At 47.4% G+C, this 2,708-nt stretch overlaps 2 protein-coding genes across 2 annotated transcripts; both read right to left on the bottom strand.

Moving 5' to 3' along the window:
* Positions 1–65: 65 nt before the first annotated feature.
* On the bottom strand, positions 66–859 carry F4822DRAFT_435516 (uncharacterized protein; the record flags this gene model as incomplete). Its single annotated transcript, XM_051462201.1, has 3 exons — positions 66–107; positions 166–520; positions 573–859. The coding sequence occupies 3 exons, from the start codon at positions 857–859 to the stop codon at positions 66–68; spliced, it is 684 nt and encodes a 227-aa protein (XP_051308279.1).
* Positions 860–1,557: 698 nt separating this feature from the next.
* F4822DRAFT_273637 (uncharacterized protein) lies at positions 1,558–2,708 on the bottom strand. Its single transcript, XM_051454751.1, has 2 exons — positions 1,985–2,708; positions 1,558–1,923 (listed from the first exon to the last, which is right to left on the bottom strand). Exons 1-2 carry the CDS (start codon positions 2,629–2,631, stop codon positions 1,710–1,712), a joined length of 861 nt encoding a protein of 286 aa, XP_051308278.1. The 5' UTR covers positions 2,632–2,708; the 3' UTR covers positions 1,558–1,709.

Raw genomic sequence — 2,708 nt, 5'->3', positions numbered from 1 at the left:
AAAATAGCCCTGGAAGCGTAATATCCTAGCGCGCATTAAAATAACCTGCTCATTACGTGATTTTTCTAGAGTAGAGGGGTCACCGTATGTAAAAGGACTGAAGTCATCTAGACACCGTAGAGCAGAGTCTAACTCATTTATCTGGATTTTTTCTTTTGCCTTCACTATTGCAAGATCGGCCGCAAATGCATTTGATCGATGATCGCAAATGGGAAAAACAGCCTGGTCTCGTTTCTTTTCATCGTCCGGGAACATGACGGATAGGAAGTACTCTCTTGTCTGTATTTTGGCTAAAAGTAATGGATGTTGGGTTCCACCGTCGCAGAGAGATAAAGCCTTGGAAGCAACCGAGAGGGCCTGTGCCTTCCAAGACTTATCCCGGAAATGTGATAGGAATAAGCAAGATTCAATCATCTCCATGTGATCCATCTGTTCCAATAAGATGACCAGTTGTTGGTCGGTCAGGTGTGGAAATAACCGTGCTGCATGAGGTAGTAACATCCTGCACTGCTGTACAAAGCTACCGCCGAGTCAATAGATGAGAGGTAATAGCCACGCACCCCAGAGCATACCTTTGGGTTCCCATTAATGGATACTTGGGAAGCGCATGGAAGACGATTTTTGCCGCTTTAGGCAGCCACATTCTAGATTGGAGATGATCTTGTAAGAGGTTCGCAACACCGCGGTCCAACTCCACAGCGTTCTCCGTCGCCTTCAGAAACCCGATGTATTTGAGACTTTCTATGGCTGCAGACAGCTTATCCTCGTCCACAACCAAAGAAATTATACGGGGAATAACTTCCAATATTTCACCATTGACGCCCCAGCTTAACGATGGCAACCTCGCACGGTAGAACATATCTGCTGGGACAGAGGGTGTACCCAACCACCAAAGGATACATGCGAGTCCTTGGGCATCCGGTTCTACCTTGTCTAAAATACGCCCAAGCCAACCAATTAAAGAAGGGTTGCATGGAAATGTGCTAGTTTTAGCACTGCAACACCTTCGAGCGTCTCGTCTGCTCCTTTTCACAGGCAAGAATTTGTTTAACCACCTATCAAGTCTCAACACAGCTGTCGACTCTGAAGCCTTCGACTACGACCGCGTCAAACCTCTTTTGCGAGCAGTTATTGCCAAGGAAAATCTGGGCACAAGTTTATCATGCTGTTACCGAATCCACCCCGCCCCCTTAACCGATCGCCTCTCACCTCCCTACTGTCATACTTGACGATCCCCGGTTTATTTTCTGATATCCTGGGCAAGTTCCTGCCTATTATATTTTACGCATCGGTATTCTATGACAAGATAGATGTACACTTAAAAATCAAAACCACTTCCTGGATACTCTTCTATTTAACAGTGGGTTTTATTCGGCTTCTGGCGAAGACAACCATGGCTTTATAGGTAAGCAAAGTGAACGCTTTCTCACCATCTCGTTTACCAGGTCCTTATTCTTGTAAAGCAACTTTCCTACCAAGGTTAGAAGAGAAAGAGGTGTATAGTTGCCTAAAGAGTAACTTCAAGTAGCACTATGTCAAAAGAATGGCCAGTGTACATCTCAACATTTCCCCGAGTGGCGTTCTTGTTGCTTAGTACTAACCATCACCCGCCATCCCCAACTGCAACTGCCGTAAAGCTTCAAGCTGCAAGCCTAATCACAAGGCCGACAAGCCTCGTGTTCTCAAGGGCTGTAAACAACGCCAAGCGATCATTTTGCATCGGCTTGTTGAAGAGCATAGGCTAGAATGATAGCTCCTAGCTCTTCCATAAGCCTCCAGTTATCGGTAGTGTAGGGGCCATACTCTTGCACTTCCGCAAAGGAAAGTTTGGCCCGCCGGTGGGAAATGTAGTCGACGTAGTCCGCCTTATATGTCCCTACCATAATGTAAACTTCGTTTTTGTCTTGAGCGAACCAAGTTTCTCTAAAAGTTCGGCAATGTTGGTCATGTCAAATATTGGATAGAACGAGGGGATTGTCTTTACCTTGCTGTCAGGTTCTTGACCCGCATCTCTTGAAGGTTCTCGGGCGGATGTTGGGCAATCTTTGCAGCCATCTGACACGCCTCTTGTGCTTTGATAGGTGCACCGTTAAGAGCAGCGTAACGAAGCACCTTTTTTGTTTCGCCGAATGACGGGGAACGCATGCTATCTTGAACACGCATGACTGTATCCACAATGGCAACGAATGTCTTTTCGCCGTTCCTGTTTTTGGCCACAAACACGTCTTGATGGGGATGCCATGATATGCGCGTAGCCTGCCCATAAGGATTGCACACGGATCTTTTGAGTAGGACAAGAGAGAAGACCACTTCTTGTTCACTCTTTATCTTGCTCTCTTGTCTTGCCGCCTCGCCAGTCATGGGCGAAGGTTGGTCGACTGAGGACGTGGATGGAGAAAATTCATCCAAGTCGTCAATATCCATACCACCTGGGGATCTAGCGAGTGCTGCTTGACTGGGACGCACAGGGGTCGGAGTGGCCGGGGTCTGTGGGCTAATTGACGAACCGGACTGAAGGGCTCGACTCCTGGTGAGAATGGGGCTGAAGTCCACTTTATTGTCGTCACTACCATCGTCCGCAATACCTTTTGTGTATTGCTGAGATTGGAGAACAAGGGCAAACTGTCCCATTGCCTCAGCTTCAGCACCTATCGGCACTTTGTTTGGCGTTTCCTTGATCCACTTCAGATAGGCCTTCCAGGGCTTGT

Source organism: Hypoxylon trugodes, assembly GCF_022578975.1.
Source record: "Hypoxylon trugodes strain CBS 135444 unplaced genomic scaffold F4822scaffold_50, whole genome shotgun sequence".
Taxonomy (NCBI): Eukaryota; Fungi; Ascomycota; class Sordariomycetes; order Xylariales; family Hypoxylaceae; genus Hypoxylon; species Hypoxylon trugodes.
The sequence above is the reverse complement of the archived record's forward strand: the minus strand, read 5'-3'. Positions and strand labels throughout refer to the sequence as shown.

What these genes read in the sequence shown, in the direction of transcription:
- F4822DRAFT_273637 (XM_051454751.1), bottom strand. Translation starts at nt 2,631, where the DNA reads ATGGGACAGTTTGCCCTTGTTCTCCAATCTCAGCAATACACAAAAGGT. An exon ending in GTCAAGAACCTGACAGCAAG is followed by an intron (nt 1,924 to 1,984) that starts GTAAAGACAATC and finishes CCGAACTTTTAG; the next exon opens with AGAAACTTGGTTCGCTCAAG.